Genomic DNA, 13501 nt, shown 5'->3' with positions numbered 1-13501 from the left:
TGACAAAATGGATGGTGCTGCAAAAGACATGGGTCACCAAGGATCAACATAATATTGTTTTCTTTTCCAAAGTACGACTGACCAAAATTCGAAACGCTGGTAGTTTTGGATTATTGTGTACTGATCATTAAAAAATAAAATTCATTTTACATGGGAACAGACAGGCATAACCCATATCTGAAGTGGAACATAAATTCGTAATCTCTATCTAAGATAAATGAAGACTGATTTCATCCAGGTATAATTCGCAGCAGGATTGCAAAACAATGTGAATGTTAACCTTGGGTTCTTAAGCTTGTTGAACTAGTTGTAAGATGCTCAGGTATACGAATATGACCAGTACATGTAAACATTGACGTTCAATAAAAGATAAGTATTTGAGGTCTTGGTATTAGTGGGGTAAATTTATCGATTTATGAAATGGAACTGCTTGATTATATTGCACTACGCACCGAGTTGAAAATCAGGAATTTGACTTTAAGACGGGTCGCATAGTGCAAATAAAGTAAGAACAGAGGGTTAAACGAAGTGGATCTTACTACATCTACGTCATGTCAGGGGGAAACCGCCTTAAGTTAGATTTTAGTAAGCAAGAACATTAATGAAAGTTTCAAACCTTAATTTTATATGTCGTCTGTATAGTAAGAAAAATCTTGTCCCCCGAGGGCAATCATTTTTTGAGGGTGAATAGAGTTTCTCATGTCGCTGATACATATAATAAAGGTTACGGATACCACATGCACAAGTGTTTCTTTCTATGAAATAAAGGTTCAGAACTGTTTACAAACTTTAATTTTATAACTGTTTAAAAGCGGAAAACATATGAAAGTATATGATACGAACACAAGTTGGACCAGAGAAGGAGTCGATACTTAGGCCTAAAATGGATGACATTTGCTGGATGGTACGTTTTTTGTCTAAATATTACTATATTTCAAGTTTTGTGAAAGCTTTAATTTCATTTGACATCTGATGTTAAAATGTAAATATTTACATTTGCCAATGCACTTCCTTTTATGACAGTACTAATGAAATCGATGTTCAATTTCGTGTGACATGAATTTGGTCACGTGATCAGTTTGGTCTTGCGTATGAATACAATCACCGCTTCAAAAGTCAGTTCCTCTACTTTCACTTGGCTTCTTGTTTATGCAATGCAGTGGGGGATTTAGACCCCCCCCCCCTTTCGCCAAAAAATTAGGATTATCTCCCTCATGCATAGCTCTTATCCTTGGACGAATTTGGCTCCACTTTTTTGGCACGCTGTTTTTGGCTATATTTAGCTCTAAAACTTCATAGTTATTTCGGATTTCAAACATTTCGGTTGAGCATCACTGAAGAGACATTATTTGTCGAAATGCGCATCTGGTTCATCAAAATTGGTACCGTATAAGTTTTACATTATGACCCCTGGGTCGAGGCCTCTGCTGGTGGACTGTTAGTCCCCGAGGGTCTCTACAGCCCAGTAGCTAAGTACTTCGTTACTAGCTTGAAAATACGGATGTATATTTAATTGCTGTTATAAAATTTAGAAATTCATTTCAAAATTAAGGATTATCTCCCTCATGCATAGCTCTTATCCTTGGACGAATTTGGCTCCACTTTTTTTGGCACGCTGTTTTTGGCTATATTTAGCTCCAAAACTTCATAGTTATTTCGGATTTCAAACATTTCGGTTGAGCATCACTGAAGAGACATTATTTGTCGAAATGCGCATCTGGTGCATCAAAATTGGTACCGTATAAGTTTTACTTTATAATAGAAATAGTGTGAGTAAAATTCCAGATTGGCACCCAAAATGGCTGAGTATTTTGGCTAATACTTGACTTTCACACACACCCTTTCGTAAACCCTGGATCCGCCACTGCAATGACATCATAACAGAAACACACGCAGCAGGATATTTATACAAAGTTTATTTTGTAAACAAACAAGAATTTCATCAATTTATAAAAGAGAAACATTAAACATACCATTCTTTTGTTTCATTTTATACAGTTTAAAATACCGTCTGCAACTTATGCATGGCGAATTTATAAAATAAAGTTCTATAATATTGAAAGCGAAAAATGTAGGCAGAGTTATAAGCCTATTTACTTTATGATGATAAGTTAACCTGTAGTTTCCTGGCAACTGCCATCACGGCTATGACTCGGCATGATCATAAGCGAGGCTGGTTTCGAGACTCGAATTTTTTTTATGTTCATGTAAGGATACCGGTGCGAGTCTTCATTAAAATCCTACAACAGAAATCTCTCAAGTGAACAAAAACTCCGTCAGTTTTTTTTTTTAATTTACTCATACACACACTGAAAGTAAATAAAAGACGCAACCTACCTGCACTTAGTGTAAATCTGTCCTACTGTTCGATGAACATGCCGTTGATTCTTTCCAAAAACCTGACTAAGAGCTTACCATCATATCCACCATCAATTGTCTCAGATCCTTTGAATTTCTGTCGAAATCTGTGTTCAACAATTGCGTTTTCAACTTAGTAAGATAGACCTATGCCAGTTTCTTCATCGCTGATCGCGACCAAATCACATCACGGATGTAGTTTACTCCGCTATTCTTGTCTTCATTTCAGTTAACTTTACGCTCTAAATTACCCTTATTTTACACATGTTTCGTCTTGTTTTAACATTTTTAATTAAATATCTATATCTTATATTCTCTTTGATATTGTTCCTAATATTTATTTGATAAAACTCTAACAAACTGTATTTTGTGTTCTACGATCGTTATTTTGGTCATCTGCTACATAATCATGGAAGCTCGGTAAGAACACAAATCAAAATAGAAAATATAAATATAAGAAATGAAATATCATTTTTGAGTGTTATTGGGATATGACATGAAGTTGGTACGTGATCAGATCTACTATAACACCCTTCGGGCGTTATAGGATTTGATCACGTGACCAAATTCATGTCATATCCCAACAACATTCAAAAATAATATCTTATTTCTTAAATAAAAGATTTCTCAATCGAATAAAAGCAACATTGGAAGGTTTTTGGTATTTGGAACAAATTTCTATTAAATTTTTAAATTCTTATTTCCTAAATATCTTCTGGTATTATAAAAAAACACCACGATTTAGTATTGAAATAAAGATCCCCATAATCATGTCTGTTGATAGCAGTAAACATTTATCCCATTTTTATGTCGGCGAATTTCATAGCCCGAATTTCTTCTGATGCATTGGATAAATTAATATCTCAGCAGTATCATAATACAGCAAAAAGAAGTATCTATGCATTCCGTTACTTTAAGTGAATTAACTCTACCAACACTTCGGGTGCACGGCATATGGCAACTCCCGTCAACAAACTCCCGAACCGTCACATTAGGTGCCGAACAGTCACACAACCGAACCGTTGCGAATCTGAACTGTCGGTAATTCTAGAGATTCATAAAAAGAGATTCATGACTGCGGATAACTCCGTTTACCTGATCAGGATATGGGGCTCACGGCGGGTGTGACCGGTCAACAGGGGATGCTTACTCCTCCTAGGCACCTGATCCCACCTCTGGTGTGTCCAGGGGTCCGTGTTTGCCCAACTATCTATTTTGTATTGCTTGAAGGAGTTATGAGATTGATCACTGTACGTTATCTTCACCTTGCATTCATAAAACGAAATTTATCTTGGGTTTTGGTAATGGAAAATAAAATAAAATTTCCCATTTTAAGGGTTAGGGACTTAAATATAAAGGATTTCTAAAATTACCTCATCGTATCTAGATTTTTCACTAATTTTCATTTCATAAACACATTAGTGGAAGTAAAACCTAATTTGACATATTAGTACTGAAAATATAAGTACCTGCACATTGTTATGTACCACTGGTCAGTGGCCTGGCACTACAGGTCAGATTTAAACTTCTACACGAATTTGTGTTTAAGTTTGTATTAGTATTGCTTCAGGTGACACTAATTGTTTTGTCAGTACGATTTACGGTACACAAAGAGTTCATTCGAACGGTCCATCATCCACTGAAGACAAAACACATACATGTGATCGATAAATTCACAATGAATTTTAATAAAACCGATCATACAATAGTACTTGCGTGGAAGTTTCATATAGCATACAATTTTAAAACTGCCCCCCCCCCCCCAACAATTTACAGAGATCGTCTCATAAAATAGTGTACCGTCAAAAATGACATTGAGTGTCGCTTTTATATTTTGAGATTTCAATTGTCAGATAATCATGTTGACTCGTCTGATGATTTTGTTGACTTTGTTAAATAAGATAAATCTAAATGTAAAATGTTTTCACGCTCAAAACGTGCTACCCCCTTAACAAAGTAATGATATGGCAGGTCGACATAATAATCTGACAAGACGACATAAAGATCGGACAAGTCGACATAATGTTCTGACAATTACGTAGAGTCAGAATTTTTTGTCGACTTTTCAGACGATTATGTTGACTTGTCAGGTAATTATATTTACTTGTCAGATCGTGATGTTGACTTAACAGATATCAAGACGGAAAGTAGACTGTCAGCGAATGGTAATGGAAAATCAGAAGCAAAAGATATTGAGAGAACATGAAAGGTAAAGATAACGAACAGTGATCAATCTCATAACTTCCATAAGCAATACAAAATACAGAGTTGGGCAAACACGGACCCCTGGATATACAAGAGGCGGGATCAGGTGCCTAGGAGGAGTAAGCATCCCCTGTCGACCGGTCACACCCGCCATGAGCCTTATGACGAACGATGGTTTCTTACGACAAGTGGGCATGATCATCTGACAAATGGACATAATATCCTGATAAGTCGACACAATTCTATGATGGCATATTTCTACCATTACTTGTCAGATAATTGTGTGATGGCTGAGATATGCCACTATACTGTACACCTTTGGGGAAACTTTGACCGATTAACTAATGATCCACCAGAGTGTGGTTCATACAACAGGACTTTGAAATATTCCCACAAGGGAAACACTCAATGAGCTTAAATCAGGGGAGTGTAGTGACCAGATATAGTCCGTCCTTTTCTACAAACGTTTCTTGTAGCAAATCAACAACTTTTCCTGACGCGTGTGGAATTAATAGAATAATTCATTATGACGAGTGTGGGATTGTGAACTTCCACGGGTGATTATATAAGAAAACCCTTCTTGTGATTTACAGTGAAAAAATGTATTGTTTTCTTCAAATTTCGATAAGACATAACTTTCTGGGGGGTAGCCTTGGGATTTTTAGTTCACTAATCACCATATTTGGGTATGCTTTTTTTTTTACTGTTTAATTAGTTTTTGATGTTTGGTTATTTGGAGATTTTGTTAGTTTTGACTTTTTTAAAGCTCCTGAATTAATGCACTAGATTATGGTTAAAATGTAAGAAAAATAACCATTCATTATAAACTCGTGTGAGATAGTGAATTTCCGCCTAGGGGCCATGCTTCACGGTCTTTGGACTCGGCAAAAGCTCGTTCTAGCCCGTGAACCTTGTCCCCTCGGTAGAATTTCTCCCATACTCGTTATAACATGAGGTACTGTGAGCAATACTCACTAAGAATATCCCCCGCTTACCCCAATCTCCCAAATAGTGTTGTTAATAGGTATAAATTACCTCTTTCCCGAGTGTAAAAATATGGTATGCCTTTGTAGAAGAAAATGGAAGATATAATCCGAACACAAATCCATGGCATAAACCTATAGTTTTGACCTTTAGATCAAAGGTCAAGGTTATAAAGAGGTCATGAATGTACATGACACATAGTCTCATGGTGATATACCCATGTTTTATGGTATGACTATGTCAAAACCCTATAATCAATTTTGACCTTGAGGTCAAAGTTCAAGGTCATATAGAGGTCATGAAGGTACATGACACATCGTCTCATGGTGATACACTCACGTGTCAAATATGGTATGCCTATGTCAAAGAACAAAGAAGTTATAGCCCAGACACGAATCCATTGTTAAAAAAACCCTTTAATTTTGACCTTGAGGTCAAGTCATATAGAGGTATTGAAGGTACTCGACACATCGTCTCATGGTGATTCACTTGTGTGCCAAATATGGTATGCCTAACTCAAAGAACAAAGAAGTTATGGCCCGGACACGAATCTGCACAGACAGACGGACGGACGGACGGACAGAGTGATTCCTATATACTCCCCTGAACTTTGTTCTGGGGGTATAATAAATGATTTGACTAATCTTGCTTTATATGATTACATACACAATGCACGGTAATCTTTGATTTGTTTCCTGGCAAAATCAAGTATCGATCACCTGTGTCGTTTCTGGTTTACGCTATGGAGACATCTGTGTTGCTCTCTGTTCCTGCTTGCTGTTGCAGTCCTCCTTGAAATCGCTTCACTAACCTTATTGTTTAGCAAGCTTTGTGTCAGATGCATATCTTACATTGCACGAGTCACTGGACACTTAGTAAATCCATATACTGATTTATATGACGTCATAATGATGTCAACAATTTCCGTAATTTATTGTACAGTATAAAGGGTACGTATACGAGATTAAAGTAGTTCCAGCCTCTTGTGACGTCATAAGATTTTGCAAAATCAATGATTTATTTTAATTTATGCATATGACCATCTTTGAGAGTACATAGTGTATGAAAAGTGTGCTATATAAATATGGTATTATTATTATTATAAATTTTGTTGGAGTCTTTTCCAATGGTTATTGTTTAAAAAAAAAAAGGCTTTCAAACATAAAATATTTCAAAATCTTAAGTTAGATATAAATAATCGATGATTTGTTTCAAAATATTGACTCCAAGGGCAGTAACTCTGTTTTTATTGAATCCTTTGTAAAGTTCAATATGCGATTGATTTTCTTTATTTTTTACAGAAATTTTGAATAGTTTTGTAAAGAAACAGTTTCATGGAATTATTATGAATACTATTGTATCGTTTTAACCAGTTTTTGTGAAATTTTGATAATGTTGAAGAAAAATTGCAATTTTCTGACGTTGATGTATGATTTTGTATATGCATGTTTCGCATCTTAAATATTTTGTTTGATAATTCATTAGTTTTCACTCTAATTAATTGAAATAAATACATATTTTAAACTTTTATCAGATTATAATGCGAGTATGAAATAACCTTAAATTGATGCATCAACGAAAACTGTATTATCATCCATGGGTTTTCAGTTTGATAGGGTATAATATATTATGGATCATCCAACACATTTTCAGAAATGCATTTAAAATGGACGATCAGCAAAGTGTAATCGAATTATGGAAGGAGAATAGAGTACATGTGGACTTTGTCATTTTAGAGATCATGCTATGTTTAATTATAAATTTTAAAAAACCTTCATCGGTATACGTACAATGTATGTAATATAAAAGTAAAATAAAAAACCAAACAAAACAGCGAAGACGTATCAAAATATGTCATTTTTTAGTGCAATATCGAAAAAATGTAAACACTGTGTGTGTGTGTTTTGCATGGGTGACCTATTTAGAAAAATAAGGTTAAGTAGTCTATATAAAAAGTCGCATCTAACGGTACCAAACTCCAAAATAGCGGGAAAGCAAGACGGATAAATATAAAATGGAGTATTATCATAATGGGGGATTAAGTTGACTTTGGCGCACTGATCAATTCCTGTGATACGTTATTTTTATGCCTACATCAAAGATGATAGATGAAATTGCGTTCTAACGATCCTTAAATTATCTCAAATTAATGCTGTCCGAACAAGTTGGTCCTTGTATTCCACGCAAAGGAAATATGTGTGCATTTTGAAATTAAAAATGAAGATATATGAATTCATCCTACACTATGTAAAGGGGCATTTTTTTGGTCATAGAGAGAGAATTATGAATATCTACCACAGGATTGTGGTACATGAAAGACGATACTATTCTCAATCTGCAAGCACTATTATGGCAATGAGTTATATCGAATAAGAAATATTTGTCTAGTCTATGCGTATGTTATACATGTATTTGGAGGAACTATCTTTATTTTTATGTCCAATGCATACCACTATAGTTTACTGTTGTTTTTCACGCAAAAATATTTAGCTCCCAAAATCTGATGACACCTTGCCAGTCATCAAACCTACTTTCAATGAGAATTTGAAATTCATTTTTAGAAATGCACGTTTTGTTTTGGAAAATTGGATATTGGGCATTATACTAATATGGAACAGAAAGATTTACCGTTGACAAAATGCTTGCAAATATGAATATTAGAAAATATCATAGGCATTTCTAAAAATCATAACAAACATTCTCTGTTGTAAATTATCGAAATATGATGATAAGGCATTTTCCGAATTTTACTCGAACCTAAATTGTCTCTTCATGCTGTGACGAATAACAGTTCCACCAATAACAGTACCACCAATAACAGTACCACCAATAACAGTACCACCAATAACAGAACCACCAATAACAGTACCACCAATAACAGTACCACCAATAACAGAACCACCAATAACAGAACCACCAATAACAGTACCACCAATAACAGAACCACCAATAACAGAACCACCAATAACAGTACCACCAATAACAGTACCACCAATAACAGAACCACCAATAACAGAACCACCAATAACAGTACCACCAATAACAGAACCACCAATAACAGAACCACCAATAACAGTACCACCAATAACAGAACCACCAATAACAGAACCACCAATAACAATAACAGAACCACCAATAACAGAACCACCAATAACAGTACCACCAATAACAGAACCACCAATAACAGTACCACCAATAACAATAACAGAACCACCAATAACAGAACCACCAATAACAATAACAGTACCACCAATAACAGAACCACCAATAACACTACCACCAATAACAGTACCACCAATAACAGAACCACCAATAACAGAACCACCAATAACAGTACCACCAATAACAGTACCACCAATAACAGAACCACCAATAACAGAACCACCAATAACAGAACCACCAATAACAGAACCACCAATAACACTACCACCAATAACAGTACCACCAATAACAGTTCCACCAATAACAGTACCACCAATAACAGAACCACCAATAACACTACCACCAATAACAGTACCACCAATAACAGAACCACCAATAACAGAACCACCAATAACAATAACAGTTCCACCAATAACAGTTCCACCAATAACAGTACCACCAATAACAGTTCCACCAATAACAGTTCCACCAATAACAGTACCACCAATAACAGTTCCACCAATAACAGTTCCACCAATAACAGAACCACCAATAACAGTACCACCAATAACAGAACCACCAATAACAGAACCACCAATAACAATAACAGTTCCACCAATAACAGTACCACCAATAACAGAACCACCAATAACAGAACCACCAATAACAGTACCACCAATAACAGAACCACCAATAACAGAACCACCAATAACAGTACCACCAATAACAGAACCACCAATAACAGTTCCACCAATAACAGTTCCACCAATAGTCTTTCAGGCTCTCCTTATTGACGTAGATGTAGTTTGTTTTCTCTTTTATTCGTACTTTAATAAGATTTGAATACTAGAAATTTATGGAAAATGTTTTAGCGTGTATTACTATATCTACACTCAGTGTTATACTTGGAACAATCAACTGAAAACTGCAACAAAATATAGCGATGATTTAAGGCTATTTTACTGTAGAATACATTTAAAATGACTAATTGTACATTACATGTTATACTTGTGTGTCTGTCATCCTCATCCATTTGTATGTAATCATAAAGATCAAGTGGTGAACTTCCCCTGGGGATTCGGCTTAGAATAGGCCCTCAGTACCCCTTGCTTGTCATAAGAGGCAACTAAATGGGACGGTCCTTCGGATGAGATCGCAAAAACCGAGGCTCCGTATTACAGCAGGTGTGGCACGATAAAGATCCCTTCCTGCTCAAAGGCCATAAGCGCCGAGCATAGGCCTAAATTTTGCAGCCCTTCACCAGCAGTGGTGACGTCTCCATAGAAGTGAAAGATTCTCGAGAGGGACGTTAAACAATTTACAATCAACCAATCAATCCCGCTTCTTGATTGTACTCACTGAAACTCACTAGCAATGCTGGCATTTTCCAAAGGTGTACCCAAAACCAAATTCAGTGAAAGACAGACAAACCTGATTTAGACCTTGCATGTGCTTATGTAGATGTCTCGAATGATAACACTAGTATGCAAGGTGAAGATAACGAACAGTGATCAATCTCATAACTCCTACAAGCAATACAAAATAGATAGTTGGGCAAACACGGACCCCTGGACACACCAGAGGTGGGATCAGGTGCCTAGGAGGAGTAAGCATCCCCTGTTGACCGGTCACACCCGCCATGAGCCCCATATCCTGATCAGGTAAACGGAGTTATCCGCAGTCAAAATCAGTGTGCCAAGAACGGCTTAACAATCGGTATGAAACACGTCAGACAGCATTTGACCCAATGCGAGGTTGTATTGACGAACTAGATCGTTATAACGACCATAGAATTTGCGAAATGCTGACTTCAATCGAGACTGTTGAAATCCCTGTACCATCAACTTGTTTGTCAGTAGCTTACCTCGATTTAAAAACTGACTATACCCAGAACAAGCTCTTGCATATCGAATCAGTTGAGATATATAAACACCATATGAAGGTGATAATGGAATATTACTACATAAATGTGGGAAGTTGACGATGGAGAAGCTGAAATCATCCCGTTTGTCATACAGTTGAGTTGTTAGTTGGCCGTTAATGTCTACTTTCAATAAAATATCTAAGTATGAAGCAGAAGTGGACGACTTTGTGGTGTCCTTTCTTTCGAGCTCACAGGGATATATCAAATCGACATATGAATGAAAGTTATCATTGTTAATAGACAAAACGTCATCGATATATCTAAAAGTCGAATTGAAGGTCACAGCGAGAGATTTTTTCTTCTCACGTAGAAGTTTTTGAATAAATTCTGCTTCATATGAATATAAAAACAGGTCAATGATGTTTAATACAGTTACTTTCATGGAGCACAACTACACAAACAATGAACTTTACAACATACATGTAGTCATACTTGGAGACAGAAGGCCCTACGTTTTGTAGGGGACTAGGGGTCCCTACAAATGTGTCAAAAATAACTGAGGACAAACAGGTGATCATGTGTAGAGACAGGTGCCCGATCCAGACGATCACTATGGTATGTTACCAATGAATATGGGGCTTCTTCTTGTCTCCAGCGCCACCTGGTTTATATATTAACTTTACCAGACTGTGGCATCCCTCTGCGCTTGTATGAGGTGGAGGCGGAACCAGCCATGAACCACAGATATTTCCGTGACAGGTTGCTTTGAACAATTTATGTGATTTGTTTACCTGTGTTTTATATCCCTATATGTAGGCAGGGTGTTGAGACATCCGGGTTATGGGGGTCACTATATCCTAACAGAACAACATGAAAAGAGTGTATGAGATCACCAGGGCCCTGTTAGGAAAGAAATTCAACCCGAGTAAGCCAGTCAAGGACAAGAGCGGGAAAATCATCGCAAGCGACGAGGAGCAAAGAAGAAGATGGGAGGAGCATTTTGAAGAAGTCCTCAACCGACCACCACCGCAAGCAGTTTCCGACATAACACCAGCAGAAGAGCCCCTCAGCATCAACACCAATCCACCAACCAAGGCAGAGATCATCAAAGCCATCAAGTCCTTGAAGAACGGTAAGGCAGCAGGTCCGGACGGCATCCCCCCAGAAGCTCTAAAGGTCGAAGCGGCAACAGTAGCAGAGATGTTACATCCTCTTCTAGTGAAGATATAGGAACAGGAGCAAGTGCCTGCCGACTGGAAGCTTGGGTACCTGGTGAAGCTTCCAAAGAAAGGCGACCTCTCCTAGTGCAGCAACTAGCGGGGAATCATGCTGCTGTCCACTCCCTGCAGGGTGTTCACAAGAATCATCCTGGAGAGAATGGAGGAGGCATTAGACAAGGAGCTGAGAGCAGAACAGGCAGGTTTCAGGCAGGAGCGATCGTGCACGGACCATATCGCCACTCTGCGTATCATCATTGAGCAATGCACAGAGTGGCAGTCTCCCTTCTACACGACCTTTGGCAACTTCGAGAAAGCATTTGACAGCGTCGTCAGGGAGACTATCTGGAAGTTGATGCAGCACTACGGAATCCCACAGAAGCTCATTAAAATCACCAAGAAGCTGTATGAGGACTCAACATGCCAGATCATCCACAACGGGAATCTGACCAACCCCTTCGCAGTGAAGACAGGAGCGAGGCAAGGCTGTATACTGTCGCCGACAATTTTCCTGATCGTTATAGACTGGATCATGAGGAGAACCACAGAGGGCAGCAACACCGACATACAGTGGACCCTCACCAAACATCTAGAGGACCTGGATTTTGCGGATGACATCAGCCTTCTGTCTCACAAGCAACAACACGCCCAGTCCCTGGCCGATCGGATTCTGGCTGGTTCTTTTCCATAGGTCTACGTTCGAGATCTTCTCCGGCCACCTGATGTTGAGGATGTGGCGCAAGCACTTGTTGACGAATGTCTGTATCTTGTTGGTGATGGTGTTGGTTACCCGCCATGTCTCAGATCCGTAGAGGAGCACTGCTTTGACATTGGTGTTAAAGATGCGGACCTTGCGGCGCTAGGATAGGGCTCTGGAGTTCCAGATGGGTCACAGGGTGTTGAACACTATCCTTGCTTTGTTTATCCGGCTCTTAACATTCTCGTCTATGTGTATATGTGATTCAAACAAGGAACAGTGTTGTGAACGTAAGATAGCAAATTAAAACTTATCAACATACCAAATATAAAAAAAGTTGTGATCCGCATACAAAAATGCTCCAAATATTCTATTATTATATAAAAGGTCAAGGTCAGCGAAAATTGCACACGACACACTGTCTTATCATGGTTTATACACATACCAAATATAAAGGCCTAGCCCAAAACATTTTATTGTTTGACCGTTATATAGAAAGTGAAAGGACATTGAAAATGGCACGCGACACACTGTCTTATCAAGACAAAAATTCTATTAATTGACCTTTACATTAAAAGGGGCAAAGGTAATCAAAGATGGTACGCGACACAGTCTTATCATGGTATATCCACATACCAAATACCAAAGGCCTATGTCAAAAGACAAAAAAAGGTTATTGTCCGGACATAAGAAGGGCTCTAAATTTTATTATTTCACCTTTACATAAAAGGTCAAGGGTATTTACAATTGGCACGCAACACATTGTCTTATCGTGGTAAACTCACATACCAAAAGCCAATGTCAAAAGACAAAAAAGTAAGGATCCGGACAAAAATGCCCCAAAAATACAATTATTTGACCTTTACATAAAAAGTCAATGTCATCACAAATGGTACGCGACACATTGTCTTATCATTGTGTACACATATACCAAATATCAAAGGTCTTTGTCAAAAGACAAAAAAGATATTGTCCGGACAAACTTTGTATGAGAAGCAGAAACAGAAGAATTCACACGAAGGGGAGACATAATTA

General features: G+C 37.6%; 1 protein-coding gene across 1 annotated transcript; it reads right to left on the bottom strand.

Moving 5' to 3' along the window:
* Nucleotides 1-8294: 8294 nt before the first annotated feature.
* On the bottom strand, nucleotides 8295-9711 carry LOC125653539 (uncharacterized). Its single transcript, XM_056145383.1, has 2 exons — nucleotides 9697-9711; nucleotides 8295-9461 (listed from the first exon to the last, which is right to left on the bottom strand). The coding sequence occupies exons 1-2, from the start codon at nucleotides 9709-9711 to the stop codon at nucleotides 8295-8297; spliced, it is 1182 nt and encodes a 393-aa protein (XP_056001358.1).
* Between the last annotated feature and the right edge of the window lie 3790 nt (nucleotides 9712-13501).

This window comes from Ostrea edulis, chromosome 1 (assembly GCF_947568905.1).
Source record: "Ostrea edulis chromosome 1, xbOstEdul1.1, whole genome shotgun sequence".
In the NCBI taxonomy this organism is placed as follows: Eukaryota; Metazoa; Mollusca; class Bivalvia; order Ostreida; family Ostreidae; genus Ostrea; species Ostrea edulis.
The sequence above is the reverse complement of the archived record's forward strand: the minus strand, read 5'-3'. Positions and strand labels throughout refer to the sequence as shown.